We start from the raw sequence: 26,552 nt of genomic DNA, 5'->3' as shown, positions 1-26,552 counted from the left end.
GAAAAATTGAACTGGTACCGGCGAATAGCGAAAATTCAGCTACGTCACGTCAAGTTTGATAGGGCCATTCTGGGCGTTCAGCGATCTGTCAAAGTCATATTGACGCTCTCTTGAATATATTTGTATCCGAAGGCTGCCTTGTCTCAATCCGGACAAATTCGTAAACATGTTAATTAGTGATGAAGTTTTGCACCAAATCTTTACGCCCCCAGAATACGGGAGAGAGTGACTTGTTCCAAGATGGGGAACCCATTCGCTAGATCTTCCGGACGGCATCAAGATCTCAGTTATTCATGGCAAACATCGTCTCTTGGTCGCGGAAATTTTATTTCTGGACAAGCTGTGAATTGCCCATTATACAGTGATGGTAAGGGAATAAGGGTAGATAAGGATGTGCAGGCTAAGCCATCATAGATCTTCCGTACAAGGATTCAGGTACTAGGAAGCAGTTGGTTATCGCGAAGTTCAATAGTCTATACTTAAGGTGTCCTTTACTCTACCACTGCAGTAATTGATGATAAACTGTCTGTTCTAAACATATCCCTACATATCAGTAGCTCTCGCTGGTCCAACACTGTCTCAAGATTACACCCCTAGCGGTCATATACAGAGGATTTCAGAACATGTCGGGAATTGCATCAGATAGCTGCATGTTTGCTTAGAAGCCAGGGGTATTTGCGCAAGTTCCGCGGGGGCGGGCTCGCATGGGAACCGCAGCTTGCCGGTGGACTCCACCCCGAAGAAAATCGAGGGGTGGAGCGTGCTGGATGAGGGTGGGTCGGGGTCGGCGGATGTGACTGTTGCGGCTGAGGAGCGGGATAGTGTTGCGGAGAGGGTGAGGGGGCAGGGTGCGGACCCAGGATCGCCGGGACGAGGAGAGATTAGGAAGACTACCCGCGTTGTGGTAAGGTATGATGAGATGGATAGGGAGATTGAGTTGGGGCGGTATGTGAATCGGCGTTGAGCTGCTTTATGATGAATGTTTTAAACATGGTATACTAGATAGACGGTACTTAACGTATTCATACACATTATCCGATTAGCTGCTTCTTCTATTCAATCCGAGGTTGATTTGTAGCTACAAGTGTTTGGCTACAAGTACATGTGTCTGGGATGTTGCACAATGCCATGTTGGCTCGTCTCTCAGTCTAACCTTCATGCTAGATGGCCTCCAGAGGGTCCGCTTCTCTATGTCATTCAAAACGTTCCGAATGGGACCGGTAGGTGGAATCTGCCGCCCCATCCCGGTCATAAAACTCTCCAAGATCACCAAGTCGTACGTAGTGTGGCAATTACTGCAACATCGGTCTTTCCGAATAGAGGGAAACGCCTGCTCGGGGTCATCAAGATGCTCAAGGATGAGCCGACGAACAAGTTGAAGAGATCTTCGGCGTAGGCAACGCTCGCCTCCGAAACGACAGTCACCGCGCAAGACTTGATTGCCCCAGAAATAGCTCCCAGGTGACTGTACGTCGATAATGCCGATCTTCAAGTGATTAAGAATCACATATACCCTTCATCTGCCAGCCAGTGTCATCAGTTGCGACAAGCTGGTAACCCCAACTTGTGACGACCAGATCATTGCGGGAAAAGCCCCAGGCGGCAACAACCCGATCATCAGGTCTATATGAATCGGGGTCCCATAGCTCCCACTCGGCGCAGATCGTGCCTATCTTGTTTGAGAACCTGAATTCGAAACTGTGAGTGTGATTGAGATCGAAGTTGATGGCCCTCAAGCGAGGCATATGCCTTGCAGCGTAACCCAAAGAGATGAATAGTCGATGGAACTGCTCTTGGTCGAGGATGGGTCGCTCGATGAATCCTCTTTCACAGTCGCAGATTTCTGCCTCCCAGTCATCGATCGCTGCGATCATGGCTTCATCCTCTGGAGTAGGGCGGACGATCCATTCACCTGTTATATTGGGAGAGTTAGCGATGTAGGCGTATCTGGGATGTTGCATCTACAAATCCATATAAGAATATGAATGTTTGTGGAAAATCTCTTACCTGAAGGAAGCCAGGGCTCAAATTGATGTAAAGTCAGAATTTCCCAAATTGGGCCAGTGCAAAGATGTATTACCCGGTAGTGAATGGTCTTTCTCATCCAGAGGCCACAGAAAATCCAAATAAAGAGGGACTTGATCCAGTGTCAGCTCACGAAGGGAAAGACTCAGATCTCGAATGCTGATGGATAGGAAATCTACGCTTGAAGATAGAACATTCAAGGCGGGCATGGTCTCCTTCCAATTGCTCTCATGTTGATTTTCAAACCGGAAGACCCTTAATGTGGAAGAAATGCCTTTCAGACCTTCAGACACAGCTGCCAGAAGATTAGCGAAGCTGAAAAAACATGCCGGGTCGTGCCGATAAACATGAAAGCCTCATACCTTGACGCCGTTCCTTTATGTATTCCAGATGATCTGGTCTGATATACTCATCCAAGTTCAACCATAGTTCTGTGAGTGTCGGACAGTGCTGAGCAATCTGCATAGCTGCTCCAGCCCATATCTGGTGATAGCGTGGTGACTCTATAGTGCCATGAAACGATAGTTTATCAATACATGAAACATCGTGTAGCATTGCTGCACCATTATCATGGAATCGCGCGCGATACACAGGAACAGGCCGTACGCCGAAATCTGCGGTATTCCAGTTATACAGTCCAGCCTCGTCATCCTCTTCTGTAGACGGCTCCTGGCCTGGCTCACGCCCTAGGAGTACCGGATAGACAGACAGACGATGACTCTTATCCCATGACTCTAGTGTCTTAAAAAGATCGATGACTGCTGACTGAAAGGCAGTGTCATTTGCCCGTCGAACAGCATTATCGGCGCTATAATCGCCCTCCTTACGTGACATCCAGTCGGGGAGGGCAAAGGGGACAACGATATGGTACCACAGCTGACGAACCCACGCTCGTCGTGCGATTCCTGGCCCAGCAGTGAGTGCCTGGAATTGTTTGAGGCTAATCCCACGGAACTCCCCTTCCCCGTTGATGCCGTCCTCACTGTAAACATTCAATTTGGAGTAGATGATCGGCTCAAACGCAGCCTGCCAGTGACGGCAGACGGCTGTACATGCAACTAGCGAAGTGCCTTCATTTTTGAGATAGCCTGCGACCTCAGCCAGAAGCTCGAGTGGGAGTGAGGCTGCCATATCGGTTGGACGAGGAGTGGTTCATAGCAGCTGGTTAACACTCGACCAGTTTTGATGTACGTCCGACGGCGAGTGGAGGGTACCTAGGAGAGGACAAAAGCACACAAGGGGGAACCAATTAGGTTTAGCGCATAAAACATGAGACACAAACTGGAGCCACCGGCCCTGAGCTAAACTAAGGTAATACCTTAGTACAGGTACTGCTTCAACTGTAAAACAAGGCTTCTATATATTACATCCTGTATACAGGGGAATCAGGGGATTTCTATTTATTTTGTGCCGTTAAGCTGGGGGAGTGTGTCCTTAGTGCGGCCCTTTATTTTTATGTTTATAAGGGTAGGGAAACAGTACAGCTTTTTATCACCAGAGGCTCTACCACAGTGATTCGAACTGTATTTAATATTTATCTTTATTAATGGTTCTCAACACCTGCTGAGGTGCATCCCTTGACTAATCTCAATCGTTTGACTTGGCGTTATGTCCTATGCCCTTGCCATAGGGTGGTTAGATTAGCAGTAGGCGAAACCTCACAGAACCCCAACGCAGTATGCATAGCCCGGCCATAGTCCACTGCAATCCCCATTCAGGCTTGGGTTCCACTCATACAACTGGTCCAATGTAATTCCTTCCTCGGCAGCCATATCGTAGCAATACACCCCTACATGGATCACGTTCGTTTAGAAAGGTTGGGGTCGAACGAAAGGAATTGTGGGCTCACCATCGGCTTGCATCAGGTATTTGTTACAAGTGCAGGAGATGTTGGACTGAGTGGGCCCAGGTGGGGTCACCGTGGCACAAGCTGTACTCGAGGTGGTGGTGGGTGTGCTTTCGGTCGTGGTTGTAGCAGGGCTAGACGTGGTAACGCCTGGGACTCCAACACAGTACGCATAACCAGCCCACAGTCCACTGCAATCCCCGTTCAGAGCTGGGTTCAGGCTATAGAGCTCGTCCAGTGTGATTCCATTCTCGTTCGCCATATCTTGGCAGTAGACCCCTAATGAGAGCAGTGAGTAGAAAAGTAAAGCAGAGCATAGGTGTTGTATGGACACGCACCATCGGTCTGCTGGGCATATTTATTACAATCGCACGGAATACCGGTCTGAGTAGGCCCCGGAGCCGTCACGGTGGCACTTGCGCAAGCGGTAGTGGTGGGAACCGAGGAGGCTGAAGAAGTAGTGCTGCCAGCATAGTACGTGTCATCGTAGCCATCGCCGGAGATACAGTAGGAAACATCCAGCCAAATGTTCGAGCAGTCGCTCTTGACACTTGGCTGGATAAAGTAAGCAAAAGAAAGAGTGAGAATGTCAGGTTGGAGGAGGGAGCATCATAGACACTTACATTCCAAGCATAGAATGCGCTTAGGGAGATATTTGCATAAGAAAGAATATCTTCACATGAGGTTGCTGCAGGACGACCAATATTGATGAGCATGCGTCTGGCACTAGAATAGAGCGAGACAAAACAGACCTTCGGACGTGTAATACCAAGTATAGCAGTCGTGCGTCGAGTTGACTGCTGCGTCGGGTGGCACGTCCGCATAGTACGAGTTCGGGTCGACTGTCAAGTTGCTGATATCGTATCCGGATCCTAAGAGTGTGCAGTGTCGTGTATTATTGGCCAGAGAGCAGTTATACACGTCCACTGACGGATTCCAGCTAGCAAAGTCTGCGATGTCTACACCCAATGCTAGCCAGTCACACGGGACCGACCCGAGGGTATTGTCAGTATACTCATCACAATCGAGTCTGGTATTATTCGCCAGAGGGGCGGTCGTAGGAGTAACGATTGGAACCCATGAAGTGAGATTGGTGGCAATAGGTAAGTCGTCCCATGCCACACGAGTTCCCCACCATGCTGTTGTCGTCGTCGGCGAGGCCCCAGTTGTAGTAGTAGTCGCGTACCCAGGGTATGTCTCAATGTTCCCAACCGGTTGGACGCCTGGTGAATCAGTGTCAGTGCTGGAAACGCGAGCCACGTACATAGAGGGTGAGAGCTGAACGAACAGTAGCTGTAATTGAGGTATAGATTAGTGCAATTTCCGTCAATTTCCGGATTCAGGAAGTAGAAATCAGAAAGAGAAATGCCCTGCGCCATAGCAATCGCCTGGCAGTAATCGTTCTCTATGAGCATGCGTCAGTAGTGAATCGAGAGATCAAGACCAGATGAAGTAGGAGGACGTACCCTTGACCTGATAGTATTTTCCACAATTGACGTTGGTCCCAACAACGACATCTGTTGGTACTGGAGCTGCTACACTGGCCGTAGCCCCGAATTTTGCCGAAGCATAGGTATTGATTTCAGAAGAGGCATTGCCCGGATAACTGACGCAGATCTGATGACCAACCACGACGTCGAAATTGCTACACAGAGAGTTCAAAACTGAGCTCCAGGTAATGAGCTGTGTGATGGTGATTCCATATTGAGAGGCCAGGCTCATGCATGTATCTTGGGCTGTGACCAGATGGGTTTGACAGTGGCCTGTGACGCAGAGCTCGCCACTGCTGGGAAAATCCACGCAGCCCCCCCTGGAGCCCGTTTTCTATCAGCATCCGCCAGGTGCTAACATTGTTTGCCGCCGCAAAACTGTCACAGGTATCACCAGGCTGAATGGTCGCACTTCGATCCGCGCAAGCAGTTGGAGTAGGAGTACTCGCAGATGAGCTAGACCTTATGATTTAGAACATGCGAGTACAAGCCTGCACAGGAGCTGAGGTCTGAGAAGGAGTGGAAAGCAAAGAACCATACCTCGACAACACAACAGATGTAGGGGTCGGGAGGTCCAGATTTGAAACCCCACAGCTGGAAGTCAATGAGCTGTATTGCTCTGCCAGGTCATCATTGTAGAAATAGCTGTTGCTCAACTCTGTTTGGAACATTCGAAGCCCGCACGTATCACATTCATCCTGGCTATCGGTGGATTGCAAATGGAATAAGCAATAGTTACCATCAGCATCTAGAAGGCATCGCTGATTATAGTTGGTGAAGTAGTAGTCTGGCAGCACAATGGGCCGATAGACTCCAGAACTACCAACAGCACTGGTAGAGTTGCCTGAATCGTCGTATTCGTCATGGGCACATGCACTCTCAACAGCTTGTCGATAAGATGCAATCGAGCTCTTGCATTGGTCGGTACACATCTCTTGAAGTAACTCAATTGTTATGTCGGTGGTTAACAGATACATTGAATTACCAGTCTCCAGATAGGTGCATGACAAATTCGCCGTCAATGCAGAAATGCACTCCGGGGACAGGGGCGGAAGTGCATCTGCTGTAAAGAGCGGCATCTGTTGCGCCCATATTTGCGCCCCAAAGCTCAGCAGGACCAAAAGCTGATAGCGCTGCCGCATCTTTTCCTGCCTTTCTTCTTCTAACGGCTAATGATGAAGAACAAGAAGGGAGCACCTGAGGACTTTTGTGCTATCTTCCTCAAGAAAATGGTCGAATACACCATCCTCGCTTGAGCGGAGGCCCTGCTGCCATGTATTCATACTTAATGAAACTTCGAACGGCGCTAGTTCACATATGTACCAACATTGGACCGAACAAGGGAGTTGTCCGAACAATAGAATACTCCGAAGCCTCCGTTGTCCGTAAAACATAGACTAGTATCATGAGTTTTCACGACCAGAGGAACCCAGTGGGTCTCGCCCGAAGTTACATCGGCTGTCAACCCTTGAGGAATTTAAAATGGCCATTGGCTTCGTCAGTGGTTCTTCAGGGGCCATATCACTCGAGTCCCAAGTATCTACTACTCCCTAAATATTGACTATTGACCCCTTAATGACTTTTCCGCGCCTCAGACATAGGCTAATGCGGACCTAAAGCCGCCGTTGAATACGGTTCCGATGGATGCCAGAAATTGGCCTCGGACAGCACGAAGTGACAATACTAGCTCAAACCGGAAAAAAGGAAAAGAAAAAGACTAAAGATGTAGTAAAATAACAAAATAGTCGAGATTGGAATAGAGCAAATGAGATAAAAATAAAAATGGGCCCAGATATAATAACGCACGCAACGGACGGACATTGGAGCCCAAGGGCAAAAGAAAACGGAAAAACAGAGAGAGGGCGAGGGATCGAGCCTTTTTGAGACTTTCCCCTCGAGACTCACGATGAAGGTGTTCCCTGTCATGTGGCTATCGCTACTGATTCACATTTCAGCAGCCTTTGCTTATGGTGGCCATGGACACCGGATTCACCATCATGAACACCAACATGTTCCATCTTCTTCCTCGCATAGGCCCCAGCAGACTTCCCCTGTGATAACAGGAAATCCTTTACTGAGACGAGCGGCGAGCTCAAGTGAGGACGACTACACTTGCGGACCAAACCGGGAATGTAAGAACAAGGCCTGCTGTGGTCCGAATAACGTATGCGGGTACGTAGCATTGGGTCCGGTGGCAGTCAGTGAAGGCCTACAGAGCTGACGAGATAACATAGTTACGGAGATCTCTATTGTGGTGACGGTCAGAAATACCGCCCTGTGCTTCTTCTTCTTCTTGAAGAAATAAGGCTGATGAGGACCAGGATGTCAATCCAATTGCGATGCCAAAGCAGAGTGCGGTCGAGACGCTGCCACTCCGGGACAATTGTGTCCGCTGAATATCTGCTGCAGGTGAGTCCGTTTTAAGTTCCACCAGGGCAGTTCGATGTAGACTGGATTGGGAAAAGCAAGCTTCGTGGAACTGCCGTGCTCAGTCTCCTTTGACTGGTTCCCTATGATGTCTTCCGAATAGATGGCTGACAGCGTACATGATATTCCATCCAACAGTCAATTTGGATTCTGCGGTATATTCTTCCTTGCTGCCCCATCTGGCTCCCTGATTGCTAGCTAACAAAGCACTCTAGGAACAACGGAGGACTTTTGTGGCTCGGGTAAGTAGTTCCCATACCATGTTGCCTGCGCTGGGGACATTCAGAGAAGTGTCAGCGCTAACTGAAGGGCCAATGCTCATCCGTAGGATGTCAATCCAATTGCCAAGACCCAGACAAACCATCCCCGGGTGTCAATGGAGATGTACGGAATAAAGTCATCGGTTATTATGAGTCGTGGAGAGCGAATCCCGCCAATGGCTGTGGAATGACACCCGAGGAGATTCCTGTTGAGTATCTGGACCAAGTCAACCTCGCATTCCTCTATATAGATCCGAAGGACTACCACATCATTGCTATGGACGATGAGACTCTGGCAACGGACCTATACGCACGAGTTGCCAATCTCAAGACTCGGAATCCTGCTGCAAAGATCTGGGTCAGTATTGGTGGGTGGACTTTCAATGACCCGGGAGATTACCAGTCGGTTTTCTCGAAATTGGCCAAAGACAAGCAGGGAGCTCGGACCTTTGCCGACAAGCTCATGGAGTTCCTGGATAAATATGGCTTTGACGGCGTTGATCTGGATTGGGAATACCCTGGTGCAGATGATCGGGGTGGCAGCAAGGAGGATGTTGAGAATTATCCTCAAATGCTGAGCATCCTGAAGGAATCTCTTCAAGGTGGAAATCATTATTCCAAGAAATGGGGGCTTTCTATTACCGTGCCCACGTCCTATTGGTATCTGCGCTGGTTCGACATTAACGCCTTGGAGAAGGAGGTTGATGAGTTTAATCTCATGGCTTACGATCTCCACGGCCGATGGGACCGGGAAGATCCCATCGGTCCGTATGTCTACGCCCACACAAACTTGACTGAGATAGATGAAGCACTTGATCTGTTCTGGCGCAATGACATCGACCCCAGCAAGATCAACCTGGGTCTTGCGGTAAGTACTCGCGCGTCATATCGGTTATGTTTCTAGTACATCATTCATGTATGCTTGGAATTGTGCTGATACACCAGGATCGGAAACAGTTCTATGGTCGCACATACACACTGTCTACCCCGCTATGTGCCACGGCTGGATGTGAATGGAAGGATCCAGGTCCTAAGGGTCAGTGCACCGACACTGCAGGTATTCTGTCATATAAGGAAATTCAGGGTATCGTTTCCGAGTCTGACCTATATCCGACATATGACGAGGAGGCCGGTGTCTACTACCTGACATATGGTAAAGGCGGTGCCAATTGGGTCTCATTTGATAATGCGATCTCATTCAAGGCCAAGATCGACCTGGCCAACAAGTATGGCCTCGGAGGTGTGCTTATTTGGGCCATCGATCAGGATGATGAGTACTATCATGCCCTGCGTGGCGTTACTGGCAAGGACGTTGAACCGATTCCCATGGCAGATGACGGCTTTGGTGCCTTCAAGCTCGACGAATGCTACATCACCGGGTGCGGAAAGAGCTGTAGGACCGGTGATATTACCATGACGAAGCTTAACGAGGATGCGAGCGGGCGTGGATGCGATGGTAAAGATCATAATGCTCGATCGTTGTGCTGCCCCGCACGGAATGCCCCGGACTCGTCTACCTGCTATTGGACAGGAGGACCGATCAATTGCCATGGCCAGTGTGCCGCCGGGGAAGTGAGCATGGTGTTAGATGACTATGGCGATAGTGGGAAGCGATGTACAAACGGAGGCAAGAAAGTGTGGTGCTGTCCGGCGACCAACGGTCAGAAGGCCATCCAAGACTGTATTTTGACCGGATACAGCAATAAGTGTCCCAGTGACAAACCACAGGAGATGACCACAGTGGGTGAAGGCGAGCACGATCTAGACGGTTCTATGTATCAAGTCAAGAGGAAATTCTGCTGTCCAGAAAAACCGGCTTACGATATGGATCAGTGCGGATGGCATGGGGATAGAACTTACTGCAATGACAACGAATGCCCCTTGGGCCAAGTTGAACTTTTCCGATGGCATGGCTGGCACGAAGGCCTCCCCGAATGGTACCTTGGTTGCAGCAAAGGTCGCCAGCAAGCTTTCTGCTGCCCTCCTCCTCTGAGCAATGGTTCTGCCTTCCTTCCTGTCTCCTTGGAGAACCTCTTCCCGACGGCGGATTCATTCTCGGACAGTTACACTACCACTTTCGCGGAGGTTTTTGACGGATCCCCAGATGAAACCTCGCACGATGTTGCTGGCACCGACCCCGACAAAAAGGCATTCACCTGGATTGTGATGGTCGGGGAGGCCGAAGATGTGCAGAGCTTTGACAAGCGCGATGGGTCACATCTGGAAGTATTTGATTGCCCTGACACCCACCCGGACGATTTCAGCGTTCAGAGGGCCAAGGCTGTCTGTGTCGGCGGTACAGATGAGGACAACAACTGCGAAGATATCCTTCTTGGGGGAGTTGAGGGCACAGTCGTTCGTCTGCCTGCCCACTGCGGCCCAGACGTATACGTTCGTGCCGTTAGCTTCCAGCGGTCCAGTAACTCGACGATGCCCCATCGCCTGCAGAAACGACATCCGACGGCTTACAAGGTATACGACTTTCACTACGACTACGATTTCCACAAACTCCGTCGCGATGGAGGCGAGGTCTACTTCCGTGCCGATCTCTCAAATCACCCTGGTTATTGGAAAGAGGTTGTTGCAGCAGCCCACGACTCCGCAGTCAAGCGCACCGCGGACAACTGGCGGCAACTGGATCGCCGATTCTGGTCGGATTCCAACGAGGATTGGCTGAAACGCTTTAATTCGCTCCTTGTGCAGGGCAACACGGGCCTGAAGAAGCACTACGAATTTCAACAGTGCTTGTTTGAAGCGACGGGTGTCTGTCAGAATGCAGACGGGAGGGCAGAGGCCTACGTGTACGGAGAATTCAATACCACCATGGATTTGGGCATGACACTCATTGGTACCCTGAGAAACTTCCAGTTCTCCGAGGCCTACTCCTACTTCAATCAGGAATCATTTTCAATGCGGATGGGAGCCGGCTTTCAGGCCCGGGCCCGAATGTACTTTGACAGTGGATGGGTTCCCATCGGATCCTTTGATGGCTTCGGCATGAATTCATACATCAAAGGCATTTTCACAGTCAATCCGTATTTCAAGATGGATGCACGATTGGAGGCTGATGCCTATGTCTCAGCCCAAGCCACAGGAGAAATCAGCATCGCCCACGATCGATTCCGGTACTACCTGCCCGTCGGTCTTGGGAATAATCCAACCTCTATCACCGGCGACTGGAGTCTGGACGCCGTCATGGGTCCCATCTCTGGACAGGGCAATATTGAGGCCAAAGCAGGTGGCGGTTTGGTCATCGGCTTTCGGCCCACGATTGCAGTGGACCTCACTGTACAATTTCGGGGTCAGCAATATGTGAACACTTCCATCGCTCTCAGTACGCCCGGATCGATTCGATACGATGCTGCCCTCTCAACCAAATGCAGTGCAGGAATGCAGTTTGATGTGACAGGGCAACTTGACGTGAACTTCGCTGTCATCAATGGCCTCCCAGGCTGGACCAGTCAGTCGTACAACTGGAAGAATCCATCGCCAGTGACATTGTTCTCAGACTGCGTCCCTTTCGTCCCCCTAGCCAAACGTGAACTGGAAACAAACCAGTCTGCCACGCACTTGAGCACACGTTCGACGACTGGCTCTCAGATTGACGTGCCGGGTGAATCGAGCAAAACCTGTGCCTTTTCAAGCACCGGGGTTTACTGCGCGGACGGTGACAATAGTGCTGACCTGGATTGTGATCTGAACAAACTCCCAGATGCTCCAGACAGTGAGGACGATGGCAACGATGGGACACTAGCCCGACGCGGCAACCTTGTAAAGCGCAATTCGAAAAAGCTATCTTACTGCGACAGAAATGGGGGCCCAAACTTCGAAGGATTCAATACTGGCAACACCGGGACCATTGTATTCAGCAACTACCCGTCCTCCTCGGAATTGGTTAAGGACTATTACCCGAATGTAGCGACATACGACGCGGAAGACCCTCAGGACTGTTCCAACCTCAATTTGATCAAACTAGCGACGACGGCCGCAGTCACCATGGGTCGCTGCGGCGAACAACGGCCGCACATATGATAGTGAGCATGTACTAGAAGCTCAAACGGTCCAACGCTTTTTCAATCATTGGGGGCAGCAGTGGTCCCAACTCAGAGGCGGTGCCGCCAATGCAAACGCTCGAAAATATCCGAATCCTGCTAAGGGTAAGACGAAAACCATCCCTTGGTGTCAATACATTAAAACATGGTGGGTACCTTCAAAAGTGGCCTTCAATGCCAACAGCGAGCTCGGAAGGGTATACCCCGGTTACCATTGGCATTACACCAAGGAAATAGTACTGTATGAGTCCGCATTGAATAGTAAGATCAAGCAAGGGGTAAGGCATGCACCCATCTCATTTGCTTTCAAATATCACTGACGACGCGTGACTATAGTGGTTCAAAAACATTGCTCTCTACGGTAAAAATCAGATGGATGGCTACATCAAAGCGGGTAGGTGGGATGATGTGGCCAGAGTCATGAAGCTGCATATTCTTGCGTGGAAATACTACTATTTCGCCGATATCAAGAAAACTCTTGTGAAGCAGTCGAACCGCATTTACGAGAAACTGAAAGAGTTGGACGACGACGGGGGCATCGCGGCTGCGGTTGGTGATCGAAATGGGGAGTTCGATAAGGCTTATATACCCCAGGGCCTTGCTGCCCTGTGGAAAGACTGGGTCCGCAGTGAGCACGAGCGCGTCCAAGCCGACGTCAAGGCCTTCCTCAAAGACACCGCGCAGAAAACTTATGACCTGAATCGGCCCACCTCAGCCAAACTGGAACCCGGCCAGGCACACCAGAGCAATGACAATACTGTGAAGTTATTCGAGCTATATCGGGACGCGGTCAATAATCTACAGGACTGGAATATTGACTGGGATATGGTGATCGATGATAGTGATAGTGATAGTGGGAGCGATGGGGATCCGATGGATACTGATAGCGATGGGATGGATATTGATTGACCAGTGCGCATGTATAGACGTGCATATATACCTCCTTGCCTTTGATCTGGATAATATATGAATATATACGAGTTTGTGGATGTGCTTGCTTCTCTCTGTTCCTATTGATCGCATATGTGGACAGACACTGAAATGCTCCTTTTCTATAGTATATACACTTTTGCAGTACATCGCCCTATAAGAGTACTTTTTCATTAAAGCAAAGTACTATAGTCTTATGGGTCTCGCAGCTACGGCAGCGACGTGTACTAAATGGGGTAATCATATCAAATCAAATCAATAATGAGAACAGTAGTGGTTATAGCCATGTCAGAGTATTATCTGCGCCACACAGCCACTACATTCACATCAGTTTCATGCAAGACCGGGAGCAAACAGCAAGTGAATACTTTTATAGCTACCCACACCAGTGAATTTACACTGACATAACCAAGCTCTGACCCCTCATTGGTTTATGTTGGAAATATCGTGGGATTTACAGAGCCTACCTAGTCCTTCAGCGCCGTTTCCAGACCCAACAGGAGATGGCAGCCAATTCTAACCCAGCTACGAATACGCCTTTTCTGGAGACCTTGTTCTCATTTTCCAAAACGACAGCATCCAACGCTTCAACTAGACAAGTTAAATTCTAATAGGCACCCTGAGTCCAGCATTTCTCAATTATTAGCCAAATCCAGATGTCTTTTATGCTAGGGAGGGTTTCCCTCGGCGGCCATGTGGCTCAGGAAGCATGATTCTTATGAAGATTAAACTTGTAGGAATTTCTGGTCATAACCTCATACATAACAGTGCCCAATTCTCTGATATTAGTTTGACTACGTTAGATAACTAGTTACCTCAGTGACCTCAGACCATATGTCACGTAAGCGGAATTCTGCCGCCGCTAGCCCTAACCGGGAGCTTCGTGATAACGTAATCCACCACCGAGCGAGCGCGGCCCCTGCATTATGCCCCCGAATTTCTGCCCTGAATGCCGCAACGTCTATTATATTAAAAATTCTAGAAAAAAAGCACCTATATACATGAATCTGAAGCTATTTACTAGGGCATCTGGTCCTAATATGGCCAATCTGATGGCAGTTACTGCACCGCGGTGGTGCTCGTTTTTTTCGCTCCTGCACTTCCCCTAATGCTTGCTCAGCTTCTTGAGCAAGCTGCTGGCCTTGAGTACCTGTTAGAATGCCTGCTGTAGCAATGAAAGATCTAGGGGCTTCTCCCTTTCACTTTTGATGCTGATTAGCAGCATGAAGCTCTTCCATCTGCTGCCGAAGCATGAGGACTTCATGCATAGTAGATTCACATGCCTTTGCCAGCTGACTGATTGCTTGCTTTGGGGCGCTTTGAGAATGACGGTCAATAAGCTCCTTGATAAGTTGCATCTGCTTTTGCACCTCTGCATTCCTTCTCACTCTTTGTTCCGCTTCAGGGTATCAACTGTCTTAACATACGTGAGCAGGATGCCTTCGAACAGCTTTACCATGACTATCGGTTTCACGATGCCCAAGTGCATTACCCAGACTCCGAAGATCCCAAGATAGAGCTTGTTTTCCACAAAGGTCTAGAGCAGGCCACAACGACCCGCCGTGTCGGGGATCTTCCAATCTTAAGCGAAGGATTGGAATACTCAGACGAAAAGGGCGCACCTATGGTGGAAGTAAAGCTTCAATTTTACCATTGGATTTTCCTAGCAGATGTTCCTCGGGGCTGTCTGAAGGGTCGATCCGATTTTAGGCCTTCTAGGACACTGCATTGAATCCTTCAACTACAATAGACTGGGAGTAGTGCTGCTTGCCAGTAAGGAGTTAGCTGACAAAATATATCTCTGATTTATATACCCTTTACCGTGACGCAGCTAAACTGGTGAAGTATACTCACATGCTACATAGAGATCAGAGAATATTTCGGATAGGTACGGTCGATGCGCTGACCAATTATATCTTTAAAGACGACGCTGTAGAGGCATATTTATATCTGCCCCAGCTTGATTCCTCTACATATCCTACTTTTATTATACAAAGTATATTATATAAAGTAGGTATTAAGCAGGAATCAACCAAGAGATATTGATTTTCATAAGTCCATTTCTTACCCTCTCTTTTTTTTTTTCATAAAAGAAAGAGAGGGAGAAAAGGAAGACAAGAAGAGAAAAGAGTAGAAGGATAGTACACGATGCTGACCAGGAACACTATATTTAAACAGTCCCACAGACCACAGGCTCCCGAAGTCGAGGATCAATACAGTTCAAGCCCGCCTTTTCCCCTTGATCCATGACGAGACATGGGTTAACATGAACGGCAATATGAGCGTCAACAGGGGTGCCTAGAGAGACGTCTGATGATGCTTTGGAGACAAAATCATTCTGATCATCTGGAAGGCACTGCTCAGAGCAACGCCGAGTCTTGCATTCAGTGAAGAGGATGAAGTTGTCTTTCTCATCCGCACTCCCTTTTATCCGGCGACACCGCTTTACTGTATCAATCGTAATCCGATCAATACAGTGGATATCTTTGCAGTGGCACTGGAATTCAGAAAAAGTGTTGAAAGACAAAGCACAGCGAGGGTCAGGACAGGGCTGTGTCTTCGTCTCATCTTGTCCATGGTCCGACTGAAATTTCTCCTGCAACTCCTGAAAATGTCCCTGAAGATGCCCTATCCAGTGCTGTTTGGTCAGGTACTGCTTGAACCGTCTGTCGGAGGGTAGATTCCGGTTGAAGAGACAGAAGAGGCATTGACCAGCAGCTGCTAGGGTGTGACGGAAGGTGAGGGGGTTAAACTGAACCGGAAGCGTATCCATATCATCGAGGTGGTTCTGGCAATGGTCATTCCACTCGGCGGCGGCAGTCACCCAGGTGTCACACTGGAAGCATAACTCAGCAAAGCCATCTGTCTTCTGAAGCTCGGCCTGGTAGCATTGGTAAATGTGGTCCCATCTACGGTTTGGCTGTAGGCTATTGAGCGTCAGCACACAGCTATTGTTGAAAAGGAAACAGCAAGGAGGGTAGATGACAAGAGGAACAGACCTGTCTAGCTTCATTGCACATGCTGAGATCACACAGCAGCCGCCCGTCGGCCGCAGGCTGGGACGGTAAGCGACGGTAGGATTCTCTCTGCAAAGGGTGATCATACATTCCAGGGCCTCTCGGCCTTGGGGACTCCGGAGGGGGGAATCCACTAAGAGTATATCCGCAAGACGATCACGCGGCGGGTCCAACCATCGGACACGATGAAACCAGCTTGACCGAGCGGCAACAGCACAGTCTTCGCCGTCAGGATCTGAGGGGACCTTGCGGGTTTGGATTTCCTGCCAGCGGCTCAACTCCTCTGACATGATCTGGCGCTTCTGCCAGTACAGCTCCTCCCGCCGAGTACGTTCCTGCCGGTCTTCACGTTCCGACCCTAGCGCCCGGATCTTCTCCCCAAGGGATTTAATTTCTTGGTCGATAGTGACAAAGACAGACCGTTCTTGGAGATCAGCTTCCACTTTTGCTGGAAGGGACCGCAACATCTGCGGGTGGTAAGTGAGCGACAGGCCCCGGAATCCTTCAAGAAAATCAGTGCGCCGCGGACGGTTCCAGTAGCTCGACTGACCGTCAACCGTGCTGATTGGAGGCATATATGAGCCAAAGAAGGTTTTGGAGTTCCCATGGCCGGCGAATTTCATTCTTTCCGCCGTTGAATAGCCATGATCTTTAAGAGCCGTCAGCCACTCTACCTGGGCAGAGATGTCTTGCCTGTCGGACTTACCATCAGCCTTCACCAGGGCCTCCCTTCTAACAGCATGCATGGTGATATTTGCCTCATACCCTGCTCGATGACCCCGATGCACACTCCGATTATTGAAGGAGTCCGCCTTCTGGATCTGTCCTGTGGGACCGTCGGAGGACAGGGTCTGGAAGAATGGCACATCTTGCATCTCCTCTTTGAAGCGAATGTATGTCAAGAGTCCATCTTCCCGTGGAGGAATTGCTTCAATCGCCTCGAAAGTGTCGTAGTCTTGGAAGGCATGATTCGCGAGTGCGATCGCGAGCAGCGGCAGGACTGGGTTTGCAAATAGCGGCTCCATATCCTCATACATTGCATGCTGTGGCCTATGCAAGTTTAAATATTAGCGCACACAACTCTATCCTGTATTCAGGCACAGTTGAAGGGGCTCAAGAAGATAAGATCAGTTGAACCTTTTATGGGGCTTGTTTGTAAAGCCTTTGGCGTCCCTAGTGGCTCGTACAGCAATCTCTGCTCTTCCTGCCTCATTCTTGAAGACAACAAAGACGACATCCTATCTAGGTTATTAGTAGGATACCCCATCTCCAACAGGACGAGCATGCCTTACACTATACAGTAATCCACGCACGGAGCCGCGACGCATACTTGACTCGAAAATATCCCCCACTCTCGCCGATGTATAGATAAAAAGCATATATGCGGCATGGTCCAACACCATGGTTCCCGGATGATGGTATCGGTGCCAATCTTTCTGCCACATGTGCTTGATAAGGATGACAAAATGGGGCAGTGTTAGGAAGTGCTGTTCTCGTCGTGCCTGGGAAAGGCCCAATTTCTTCGTAATCGAACCTTTGATATACTGAAATCACTCATCAGAAAGTAGTGAGGGCAGAGGATTCAGAAAGGGCACAAACATTTCGGACCGACTGTGATACTTCGCCAGGAATCTTCTCATTCCCAGGTCGCCGCTTCAAACCAGCGCCAAACTCTGTCCATCGCTGACATGCAGTATGCATGGAAAAGTCAGGCTTGCCGGCTTTCCAGATCTCGCAACATTTATACATGAAATATTTCGCGGCCTTTAAATCGGAAGGACTGGCGCCGGGATTTCGAAGCTCATGCCTGTTTCACCGAATCGCAAACAGTCAGTAACGAACTCCAGAAACCGTCGGAGATGTCAACCACGTACTCGTCCCAGAGGTCCAGCATGCGGTCGTATTTGATTGTGGTACCGGGCTCAATCTTGCTCATCACCATATCACCATTGACGCCGGCTTCGTCAGCTGATTTCGACGCCCCATTCCTCTCAGCCTCATCAAATAGCTCCGCTGCAGTTCGCTTCGTTCTGGCCATGGAAAACCCCCAAAGAGAGAATAACAAGAGTAAAAGGAGAGCAGGCGATTACGGACGATATCCGCTGCAGGGAAAGCGCTGGGAGACGAAGCAAGGAGGCACGCAGTCGAGGCGACACCAAAAGCTGTGGGAAGAGAGTCAGAGAAAAGGTAAAGTAGAAGGAGGAGAAGGAGAGCTCACCAGTCGGGGACCGGCTTTATAACACCCACCAAACGCCCCCATGTCTGGTAATCAATTTCCCAATGATGCTCCTGAGGACATCACTCGGGGAGACCGTGCTGGCCCCTCACTCCTCCCACTCTCCTATGGGAGCGCGCTGAAACGCACCACCTGGCAGCCATCGTCTAAAGTTGACGTGCAAGACAGTGCTGGACCAGGGTCGGACGGCGTACCTGAGCTAGAGGGAGTGTGGGAGAGCCGAAGAGAGCAGAAGGGAGCAGAACGGGAGTTGGAGGGAGTAAGACGGAGAGCAGGGGAGATAATGCCTGCTAGCGAGGGAGCAAAGCGGCGATGGATGAGTCAGCGGGAAACGGGTCGGTGAGCCTAAGATCGGGGTAGGTATATAACGTATTCGATATAGTAGGAACTTAATGGTTTAATTTTATTTTATGATAGCATCTTTGTGGAAATAGTGGCTATAGGTAATACAAGCGGGTGACAAAAAAAAATTTTGTTTTGGCCGGTTTGTTGATTCAGTCCGCCGTAGATAAGAGAAATCTTAGAGAAGCGATGCCGATCGTATGTGGGGTTATTGTGCCTCTCTCGGATTGGGTGTTGACTGTCACCGCTGGTATGGTCAGTTTCTCTCAGTGACCACAATCGTTATTGATTTCCTCCATAGAAAGGCCTGTTCTCGAAGCAGTGGACATATTTTGTCCTGATCGCAGAACCCTACCCCGTACGAACGGCAGGACTCCTGCAGGGATAGCACATTTCTTTGCCTGTTAGTGTGGGACGCGTACCGCGTGGGTCATGTGATCCCGCATCAGTCGGTTTCGAGGCCTGGACGCATACCCTGTGCCTTGACTCAAACCCAGATGTAGTTATGATGGGCTGATGAGCAGATCCTGGGTTCGAGGAGATCTTGATCCTTGCTCTTGGACCTTGGAAGAGAAGTAGGGCTTCATGATGGCCTCTTGTTGCTTGTACATTGTTCAATCATGAACGGCAGCAGAGGGTCCAAGAGAAGAAAGGCACCGTATGGTCCAATTCTTGAATGGATGATGTGCTTCCGTGGTCCCAGTCAACTATTTGTTGGTCAAGCTGCAATGATGCAGTCAGTGCTTTGCTTGCGGTGCCACTTAATGTATCGATAGTCCATGTCGATCCTCAGCGTCACTTGCTCCTTCCGGCATCCATGGCTTTCTTCCATCCGCAACTCCTTGCAGGAGGGACCACCCGCCACTTTGAACAAGATTCGAACGGACGAGGTTGCGAACTTTTGAAAAGAATGTCGAAAATCCCCTCGCTGGAACACCTTTTTTTCTCTTCCTGCAAGCTGATCATTATCAATACTCTGATTGCATGTCGTACTCCCGAACCGCTTACACTCTGTGAACGCAACCGGGCGATTTGCATCACATTTGCCCGGATTAATTCTTGATTTTATTTCTTGTCTTTTGATAGGCCTCATCGGCTCATTTTCTATCGTTCTGATTGATCACAATTTTGCATCTTCTCTAGGTTCTCACTCGTCACCGGCAAATAGGTCATACTATAGGTAAAGAGATAGTATGATCCTTGATTCAGACCTAGAGAATGATGGGCCTCGATACAATAATCATTAGAAAGACAGACCCGATCGAAGATCAATCGTCGAGCCCGGAAAATGCACAAGGCAACCCTCATAACGATGTTGTCGAGTTAAAGGATGAGTGTCCAAAGGGGCCCAGCGTCACCGGGATTGAAGTCATTGACACGGTGAGCGGTCCGAGAGGCAAATATCTTCTGTATGCTGGGTACGCATATGAGGCCTGTTTATGTGTGAAAGTTACTGATATAACCTAGGCTGGTGATGGTGATGACCGTCTTGTACATACTTTCTTTGATCGAGAATTTGGGATGAGCGTTAACCATATTGATGCAGTGAACTGGACAACTCCACGGTGAGCACCTATCGTAACTTTGCAGCGTCCGAGTTCCACCAGCTTCCGATGTTGGCGACATTGAACACTGTCATGAGTATCATTTCCGCTGTCAGCAAACCACCGATCGCCAAATTGTCAGACGTCTTAGGCAGAGCTGAAGCGTACATCATCACGGTTACCTGCTACGTACTCTCTTATATTCTGTGCGCCTCAGCTAGATCCTTCGACACCTATGCCGGTGGGTGCGTTCTTTACGCTCTCGGCCAAGCTGGGACTTCGATGCTAAACGCGATTGTCATTTCTGATACCTCTTCTATGCGATGGAGAGGGTTTGTTTATAATATACTATACTTTCCGTTTCTTGTCACCCCATGGATCTCAGCATTTATTATTGACAGCGTCGTCAATGGCATTGGGTGGCGATGGGGAATCGGTATGTTTGCCATTTTAATGCCGTTTTGCGCCAGTATCATCATCATCAGTTTACTTGTGTTTCAACATCGTGCAAAGAAGGTCGGTTCTATCGTTTGTCATCGTCCAAGTCTGTATGGCTTCTGCTCGGACATTGACCTAGGCGGTATTGCGATATTGACTTGCGGGTTCTCCTCGCTGTTGATTCCCATCACTTTGGCGGCCACAACAACAGGTCGATGGAAGACACCATGGATAGATGCCCTTATTGTCTTGGGAGCTGTCTTTCTAGCTTGTCTCTATCCTTACGAGAAGTACATTGCTAAACATCCGGTAATCCCTGTACGCTACTTCCATACGTTGTCCGTGCTCGTACCGGTGGCACTTGCTTGCGTCGACAACATTGGGTTCGGCACCACACACACCTACCTCTACGCCTGGTCGATGGTCTCACATAACTTTTCCCCTCGTAATGCCCAGTTTCTCTCTTGGACAAGTGGCGTCATGCAGGCGCTCGCTGGGATGGGCATCGGTCTGCTCATGTACCGCCTGCGCCGCTACAAATGGATCGCTGTAGCCGGTGCCATTGTCCGGATGATCGGCTACGGGCTGATGATCCGCCTGCGTACAAACACAAGCTCCTTGGCGGAACTTTTCATCGTTCAACTGGTACAGGGGTTAGGCAGCGGGATCATCGAAACAATCTCGATAGTTGCAGCCCAGATCTGCGTGACGCATTCAGAACTCGCTCAGGTGACATCGCTGGTTATGCTGGGCTCATTCGTGGGTAATGCAATTGGGTCTGCCATCGCTGGCGGGATCTATACTGGGGAACTCCGCGAGCGACTGCACGTACGCTTAGGTAGTACCATTGACAACGCCAGGCTGGATCAGTTGTATAATTCCATCACGGGAACTTTACCTATGTGGGGAACATTGGAGCGAACGGCAGTGAACCAAGCAGTAAGACTTTTAGGTCCTTTGGCTGATTTTCATCACCTGCTGATCTGTTTGACTAGTACTCCGATGTCATGGGGTTCGTCGTCACTCCGTAGACTTAGAATACAGCTAACGATCCGAACAGTTACATCAGTTATGCGGCACTGGCGGTCTCTGTTCCCGTTGTTCTTCTTACCTTGGTGCTACCTGACGAGCGCTTGGGGTGTGTGTCATCTGCTTGAATACATTTTGGTCCAGTACTGATTGAGAGCTAGTGACGCACACAACCTTGTACAGGAATCTCAACTGGCAGATGTTCCAATGTTTGACGCGGACGGTGTAGATGACCCATCCAGGCGAAGTCACTGATTGAATCAGTCGATGTTTGCCTTGGTCATAATAGCTCTGCAGCAGACAAATAAATATCTATTTCAAGTGTCCAAGACAGCCCTTTAACCCGCATGTTTGCTATGTGACGGACATTCGTTGGTCTTTGATGTCTAAGTGATAAAGAAGATGCCTTTCATCAGTCATTTGGGACCCCAACGTGAAGACTGAAAGATACCTGGGTACATGCATCTGGAGTGAAGCAAGCAGGCAGGCATTCATTGATTCTCTATACCCACTCTTTTCCATAGAGACATTTGCCCCCACATCATCTGGTCTTAGTGTCGATTCTCTTTGCCGGCCTGAAGGAAAGTTGGATTTCAGACTTCTTTCAACTGTTGAACATTTCCTCTTTGCAAGTCCCCATTTTGCTCTCCTTCTCCCTGTGCCTTAATGAGGCAGCAGAAGCATAAATACCGCCGTTCTCCCTTTCCTGTCCATCAATTCTCCATCTTCTATATACCTCCTCTACATCTCCCCTTAAATATATTCCTCCTCGTCATACAAATACAGCAATGCCGTGCTGAGGACGTCCAGCTCGCTGCCTCGGGTCAGATTGGCCACCAGAAATGGAACTGGAAGAACCTCTTCCCTTACTACGAGAAGAGCGAGGACCTTCGGGTTCCTCCTCCCGCCCAGTACGGCCTGGTGTTCAGTACGGCCTGGTGTTGACCGTTACTAACCTCCTCCCCTCGCTTCTGGGCGTTGTGATATCCAGGTAGGGCCTTCGTATGCTTGGGAGGATTGTCGGTGACTAACGTTGGATTCTTCCTGATTTCTAGCTGTGGACTGACACCTAAGGCGATTACTGTCCGCTACATATACAGTACGTTCTCATCACCCAAGCTCTTCATTTATTGTTGTCCCCGCTCATTATGTTCAATCAAAGTTCTAGACACAAATATTGGGTCCACCAGGCAATGGAGTTTGTACACACACGGCCGTAGTCCTGCGCGAAGAACTTCTATCGCGAGCAACACAATCTGATTGATCATGTTCTACAAATTTGAGCCACTTACCGCCTCGGATCGGTCCAGATCTTACACTAGACAATTACAGATCAGCCATCAATCGCCTGTGATGAGGATAGCTGGGAGCATGGGGTTTGGGACAGATCCTCCTTTGCAGCACCGGGGATAGGCATTTGCTTCGCTGATCCATCGCCCAGCATGGGAACTGAAGAATCATTCAAGATCTCGGTCACATCGAGGACTTTGTGAAAGATTTTTTGATCTAGTTCGGCATTACACCGCTTCATAATGCTTGTCGACAAGTCCAGCCCTCGTCCAGTCATATCCAATGGACGGTTTCCTCTGTACAGATTCTCTTTTCGCGGTGACTCGTCGCATTGCCTTCTTCGTCGACCGCGAACAATGGGCAGTAACATTGTTCGACGGCTATATATTCCATCATCTCAGGTTGCCAGACAGTCGCACGGTATTCTTGCAACAGTTCTATCCTGGGCCCTGTTGGCGGTCCGTCGTAGCACCTATAGGGTCCTCATACCCGCACCATCCACTGCTCAAAAATGCTGCCGGTGGCCCCCTCATGAACCTCCCTACTGAGATCCACCACGTTCGCTAAAAATCGCCACGCTTCACATACCGCGATACAAATCTCAGGCGATATAATGTCAACACCCGGCCACATACAAAAATACTTGGACTACAAAAGATGCCATGACACATCGAAGTCCGAACCGCTATCCGAGGACTTCTGGATCTTACCTAGGACGCGACAAATACTGGTAGGCGGATACGACCACAATGACCCTACAGTTTAACGGGACGTGGAGAAGATTGGCCATATTCTCATAAATGCATCCACATGAATGTGAAACTCCGCGTAAGCCATTGGTGGGAGATGAGTCATGTACTTTGCGCAGGCTGGTGTGTATATAGACCAGAAAACTCAGGCTGCGGGACATGCGGCAAATCTCTTTGTTGAAGAGCTGGCACTTGTGCTTTCGGCAAGGCCGTGGAGAGCTTCAGCGGATGAGCAGCTTTTCGTGATGCATGCTGCCGCGTTGCCCGGATTCATGCGTATGCTATCGCAAATCTTTATGGTTGCAGTCGTGCTTGGTGGGTAGGTGGGGTCTACAGAGCTCGTCATGGCACGCATGGTAGTAACCAGAGATAGCGATGCAGGATTTTGTATTACGTTTCTTCTCTGACCAGTGGGTAAAGAATGAGTATGTAGGTCTTAATTTAAATGAAAAAGGGAAAGACAAATGCTTGGTATTGCTTAGATTCCTCTGGATTAATCCGCCATTGCGCGAACATCGACATAAACCATTGAATTATCGTATGGGATTCACTCATTCTCAAACTTTGGTACAAGCTGCCAGATATCAAAACTCAACAGACTATTACAAGATATATCTGAATCCCTCCTGCAGCCGACGCGCAGCCGCAATGTCAATCCCCTCGACCTCCGCCGTCCGCTCCAACCGCCGCATCTCCTTATCCGTGAGAGTAACCTCGCTATCCTCCAGGCGCTCCAAGCGCTTGTTCAGCGAGCGCAGATGGAAGTACATGAAGATGGCCATGACGCCACCGAGCGTCTGCAACCCGATACACACCCCCAGCGCGGGGCGGTAGTGCGGGGCGTCCTGCGTGCGGTAGGTGTAGGGGGTCCAGATACTGGCGGAGTTACCGATGGAGTTGATGAAGGCGTACGCGGCGGCGCGCTTAGCCGGGGGACGGGGGATGGCGTTTCCGATCCAGGCGTAGATGGTGCCGTTCTGGGCGAAGATGATGTTCATGAGGAAGAAGGAGAAGTACTTTGGGCCGAAGCTGTCGGTGGTCATGAAGATGATGAAGCCGATGATGGTGACGGGGATGGGGTAGAAGAAGAACCAGAAGCGCTTGCTGAAGCGGTCGGAGAAGTGGGAGTGCGCTAAGCTGTAGAAGACGACGAAGATGTAGGGCGGGGCGACGAGCAGGAGGGAGATGAAGTGGTTGTAGCCTAGGGTTGCGGTGAGGGTGGGGAAGAAGTTCTGGAAGCCACTGGCGCCGGTGATGGACATGTAGGCGATGGCGAGGACGTAGGTCTTGATGTCGCTGAAGGCGAGCTTGAGGCCCTTGACCTGGCTCATCTTGCCGGCTTCATCGACATCGACCTCGGCGGCTTCGATGGCCAGGCGGCGGTTCGCGACGTGGCGCTCCTCCTCCGAGAGGAGCTTCCAGGTTGATGGGAAGTCGGGTAGGAATGCCATGACCACGAGGCCGATGGCCATGGTGATGGAGCCCTCAATAATGTACAGCCATTTCCAGGCTGCGAGGCCTCGTTTCCCGTCGAGTCCCTTCAGGATACCGGCCGCGATGAGATTTCCGAAGGCTCCACTGAGGAGGGAACCGGAGTAGAAGATACTCATGCGCAGAGCTAGCTCCTTCTTGGTGTACCACTTGGAGAGGTAGAAGAGCACACCAGCGAAGAAGGGAGCCTCGACCAGACCCATAATGAACCGACAGGCGACGATTCCCCCGAAGCTCTTGACTTGGCTCGTCAGCAGCGAGACCAGGCCCCATGCGGTGGTGAAGAATCCCAGGTATAGCGATGGCCGTCCCATATAGTTCAAAATCAGGTTGGACGGCACCTGCATGAGAATGTATCCGACGAATAGAATGGAGAGACCAGTTTGATACTGGGCATCGGTGAGTTTCAGATCGCGTTCGAGACCTTGTAGACGAGCTGCGGGATAATTGTTCCTTTGAAGAGGTCAGTTCTGGTGGTACAACCGTGTAACAACGTAGAAGGATTGAAGAGAAATGAGAAGAAGCGAAGACTTGGAGATATTGCACGAGACAGTCCATCGACGCAATCTCAGGGAGGCATTCTTACCGATCGATATAGTTCATGAGATAAACGAGAATGACAAGCGGCATGATGAGAGAGTCGATACGGCGTCGCAGTTTTCTCTCAACCACTTTCTCTTCCTCGGTCAACTGAGCCAGCTGTACGACCTCTTCATGGCTCATCTCAGCCTTCTCCCCCAGAAGGTCTTTGTTGGTAAACTCAGCGGCCATGTTGATTGAGCCAGCCGATAACTGAAAGCGATTTTATCAAAGAAAAAGATGACTTAGAGGAGCGACAGAGTCTGCGCTGTGGAGGTCGCAGAAGAAGAAAGGGATCGGCCATCTTTTTATATGTTACGCGCTCGAACTGGCGCGCCGTTGCACGGTTACACTGTGGTATCTGCAAGCTATGCAATCATACCTTGATGAGACCCCCACGGGACGGAGAGACTGCGAAAGAGCTCGATTGGACAACGGAGTGGGAGAGGTCTGTGGATGGATCATTGAGGAGAAATACGCGGGGGATTCTACTGGCGTGGCTTTTCTGGGGGAACGCGGGGAAATGACTGATTGGCTGCTTTAGTGATGATGATCCATGATTCTGAGAAATGCGGAGAATAGCCCCAATCAATGAAGATTGAGCTGGATTAGACTACAGGCTAAAATGTCCACCACCCCCAGCTTGACTCCCGTAGCCACTTGCCGTTGCTGGCTTGGCTCCATACTGCCAGATATCCAGCCACGAACTTGGTACTTTGTGGGTCTCCCCCACGTTTCACGGTCTGTGCTGATTATACGGCTTGCTTCCCCGTGTCATCTGTTGCCCAAAGTGACCTGGTTGATGTC

At 49.8% G+C, this 26,552-nt stretch overlaps 6 protein-coding genes across 6 annotated transcripts; 2 read left to right on the top strand and 4 right to left on the bottom strand.

Moving 5' to 3' along the window:
- Positions 1 to 1,496: 1,496 nt before the first annotated feature.
- On the bottom strand, positions 1,497 to 3,156 carry CDV56_105288 (F-box protein; the record flags this gene model as incomplete). Its single annotated transcript, XM_026758907.1, has 3 exons — positions 1,497 to 1,912; positions 2,081 to 2,320; positions 2,388 to 3,156. 3 exons carry the CDS (start codon positions 3,154 to 3,156, stop codon positions 1,497 to 1,499), a joined length of 1,425 nt encoding a protein of 474 aa, XP_026613049.1.
- Positions 3,157 to 3,683: 527 nt separating this feature from the next.
- Positions 3,684 to 5,593, bottom strand: CDV56_105093 (LysM peptidoglycan-binding domain-containing protein; the record flags this gene model as incomplete). The annotated part of the gene is made up of 7 exons (XM_026758712.1): positions 3,684 to 3,814; positions 3,875 to 4,150; positions 4,210 to 4,426; positions 4,495 to 4,597; positions 4,641 to 5,094; positions 5,160 to 5,276; positions 5,338 to 5,593. The coding sequence occupies 7 exons, from the start codon at positions 5,591 to 5,593 to the stop codon at positions 3,684 to 3,686; spliced, it is 1,554 nt and encodes a 517-aa protein (XP_026613048.1).
- Positions 5,594 to 8,235: 2,642 nt separating this feature from the next.
- On the top strand, positions 8,236 to 14,762 carry CDV56_104307 (glycoside hydrolase family 18 protein; the record flags this gene model as incomplete). Its single annotated transcript, XM_026757926.1, has 6 exons — positions 8,236 to 8,916; positions 8,994 to 11,963; positions 12,025 to 12,205; positions 12,266 to 12,378; positions 12,437 to 12,928; positions 14,466 to 14,762. The coding sequence occupies 6 exons, from the start codon at positions 8,236 to 8,238 to the stop codon at positions 14,760 to 14,762; spliced, it is 4,734 nt and encodes a 1,577-aa protein (XP_026613047.1).
- A 438-nt stretch (positions 14,763 to 15,200) lies between these two features.
- CDV56_103977 (uncharacterized protein) lies at positions 15,201 to 18,085 on the bottom strand (the record flags this gene model as incomplete). Its single annotated transcript, XM_026757596.1, has 7 exons — positions 15,201 to 15,957; positions 16,030 to 16,696; positions 16,754 to 17,097; positions 17,185 to 17,285; positions 17,340 to 17,591; positions 17,647 to 17,854; positions 17,922 to 18,085. The coding sequence occupies 7 exons, from the start codon at positions 18,083 to 18,085 to the stop codon at positions 15,201 to 15,203; spliced, it is 2,493 nt and encodes an 830-aa protein (XP_026613046.1).
- Positions 18,086 to 18,305: 220 nt separating this feature from the next.
- CDV56_103592 (putative siderochrome-iron transporter) lies at positions 18,306 to 21,891 on the top strand (the record flags this gene model as incomplete). Its single annotated transcript, XM_026757211.1, has 7 exons — positions 18,306 to 18,622; positions 19,873 to 20,043; positions 20,093 to 20,116; positions 20,172 to 21,546; positions 21,603 to 21,619; positions 21,668 to 21,745; positions 21,798 to 21,891. 7 exons carry the CDS (start codon positions 18,306 to 18,308, stop codon positions 21,889 to 21,891), a joined length of 2,076 nt encoding a protein of 691 aa, XP_026613045.1.
- A 2,386-nt stretch (positions 21,892 to 24,277) lies between these two features.
- Positions 24,278 to 25,937, bottom strand: CDV56_103155 (putative MFS transporter; the record flags this gene model as incomplete). The annotated part of the gene is made up of 2 exons (XM_026756774.1): positions 24,278 to 25,619; positions 25,753 to 25,937. 2 exons carry the CDS (start codon positions 25,935 to 25,937, stop codon positions 24,278 to 24,280), a joined length of 1,527 nt encoding a protein of 508 aa, XP_026613044.1.
- Positions 25,938 to 26,552: the final 615 nt, after the last annotated feature.

This window comes from Aspergillus thermomutatus, assembly GCF_002237265.1.
Source record: "Aspergillus thermomutatus strain HMR AF 39 chromosome Unknown NODE_143, whole genome shotgun sequence".
NCBI lineage: Eukaryota > Fungi > Ascomycota > Eurotiomycetes > Eurotiales > Aspergillaceae > Aspergillus > Aspergillus thermomutatus.
This window is presented reverse-complemented; position numbering and strand designations above follow the sequence as displayed.